Below are 1,814 nucleotides of genomic sequence, written 5' to 3' on the forward strand. Positions count from 1 at the left end.
CTGAACACTGTGTAAATTGAAGCACTGCATTAAAGCTGTTCCTATAAAACATTTTGTACTTACTTTACATATTACAAAAGTATTTATGTTTGAGTCTGCTCCCAAATAGAAGGTGCTTTCGGTTCTTCAATCTATTTTTCTTTAGAAACAAATTAAAACAAGTCCTATAATGTACAACCTGTATAGAAAATGTCCTTTAAAAAAAGAGCATTTGCAACATTTTACACTTAGTGTAACTTAGCAATACAGTTTATGCTCATATATTTAGCTGGCTGTTAAGAGGCACATTGCACAAGAAAGTTTCAAAAAGTTTGTGAAAGATGTACTGAAAAGACAATGGAACTTTCCCTTGGAAGATTTGAAGTCCCCTTGTCCATTCAGAAATAGTCGACATATGCAGATGCTTCAGCCACTGATTAAGGATGTATCTGATTTAATTTCCTGCTTGTATATTTTGAAGAAGATATTCCATTTGTAAATTCAAATTTGGTTGGCCCCTTTTAGTCTTTTTGCTTAATATTTTGAACACTTCCATTTTCTTCTTTTTGTAGAGTCTTTGAGCTTCTTCTCGCTCCTGTTTCCTCCGCTCAAATTCCTGTTTCTTAGCAGCACGTTTGGCTTGGATCTGTGAATTTTCTTCCTGTGCTTTCTGATTGGATGTTTTCTTCCTCTTTGTCTTTAGGGTAGCAAAGGAGTTTACTGCGGTGCTACAATGTTCTTCTGGCAGAGGATGGTCCAGACTGCACTGTTCCTCAGACACAGCCTGGTCAAGGCTGGCGTGATCTTCTGGCAAAGGTGGTGCAACTTGTCCTTCTGGCAAAGGCTGGCGAACTTTTCTGATTTGTTTCTTGAGCCTTTCTTCTTCAGCTAAATAGAGATGTTTCAGGTGGTCTGGGTATTGATCTGTGAACTGGGATTCCCGTGAGGTTTGAAAATTTCTTTCCTTCCAAAGCAATTTCTTGTAACTTTGCTGAATCTTTAGCTTTCTTCGAAGTGCAAAGCCTTGCCCCTCGCGGACGCTCCCCGAAAAAGCCTTCGGATGATTCGATCGCCACCTTCTCTGTTTCAAGTCCCTCTTCGTGACTTCCACTGGAGAAAGCGCTTCGCCACGCAAACCCCGACTCTCGGCGCGCAGCTTCACCGGCGCCATGGCGGAGGCCTCGCGCCATAAGTCTTAAAAAAAACTCCTTACGTCCCGAAAACATAATAAATGCCCTAATATTATGCAAATGCCTTAAAACGCAAAATAAAGAACACGTGAAGCCCTAAAAACACGCTAAAAGTCTTTTAAAACCCCAAGAACATCCCTACAAAGCAACCCGAAGCACTATAAAACCCTGTAAAAGTCCAACAGCCTAATAGACATGAATTCACCATGAAAGCAAAAAATAATCCAACAAAACCCTAAAGCCCTGAAAACCAAAACCTAATCCCCCCAAACACTCTAAGGCCTTAAGAAGCACCCTAAAATTTTAACAAAACACTAAAAGCCATAAAAACACATATAAGCCTAATAAACACCCTTAAACACTAAAATCACCCTAAAAGCCTTAAAATGTCTGAAAAGCCATAATATTCCCTAAAATTCAAATAACACTCTGAAGCCACAAATAACACACTAAATGCCTCCCAAAACATGTGGAACTTCCAAATCATATCCCTAGAAGATTCCCAAACCATGAACTTCCAAAACCACATAAATGCCCTGAAGACAACATGAAAGCCCCAACAAAACATAAAATGCTGGGGAAAAACACATAAAATATTTTAAAATACCCTAAAATCTCTAAGAAACCCTGTAAGATCACTAAAAA

The 1,814-nt window shown here is 39.1% G+C and overlaps 1 protein-coding gene across 1 annotated transcript; it reads right to left on the reverse strand.

The window, feature by feature from the left end:
• Positions 1-388: 388 nt before the first annotated feature.
• LOC142435865 (thyroid transcription factor 1-associated protein 26-like) lies at positions 389-1,155 on the reverse strand. Its single transcript, XM_075539935.1, has one exon. The coding sequence runs from the start codon at positions 1,148-1,150 to the stop codon at positions 434-436; it is 717 nt and encodes a 238-aa protein (XP_075396050.1). The 5' UTR covers positions 1,151-1,155; the 3' UTR covers positions 389-433.
• Between the last annotated feature and the right edge of the window lie 659 nt (positions 1,156-1,814).

This window comes from Tenrec ecaudatus (assembly GCF_050624435.1).
Source record: "Tenrec ecaudatus isolate mTenEca1 chromosome 4 unlocalized genomic scaffold, mTenEca1.hap1 SUPER_4_unloc_13, whole genome shotgun sequence".
NCBI lineage: Eukaryota > Metazoa > Chordata > Mammalia > Afrosoricida > Tenrecidae > Tenrec > Tenrec ecaudatus.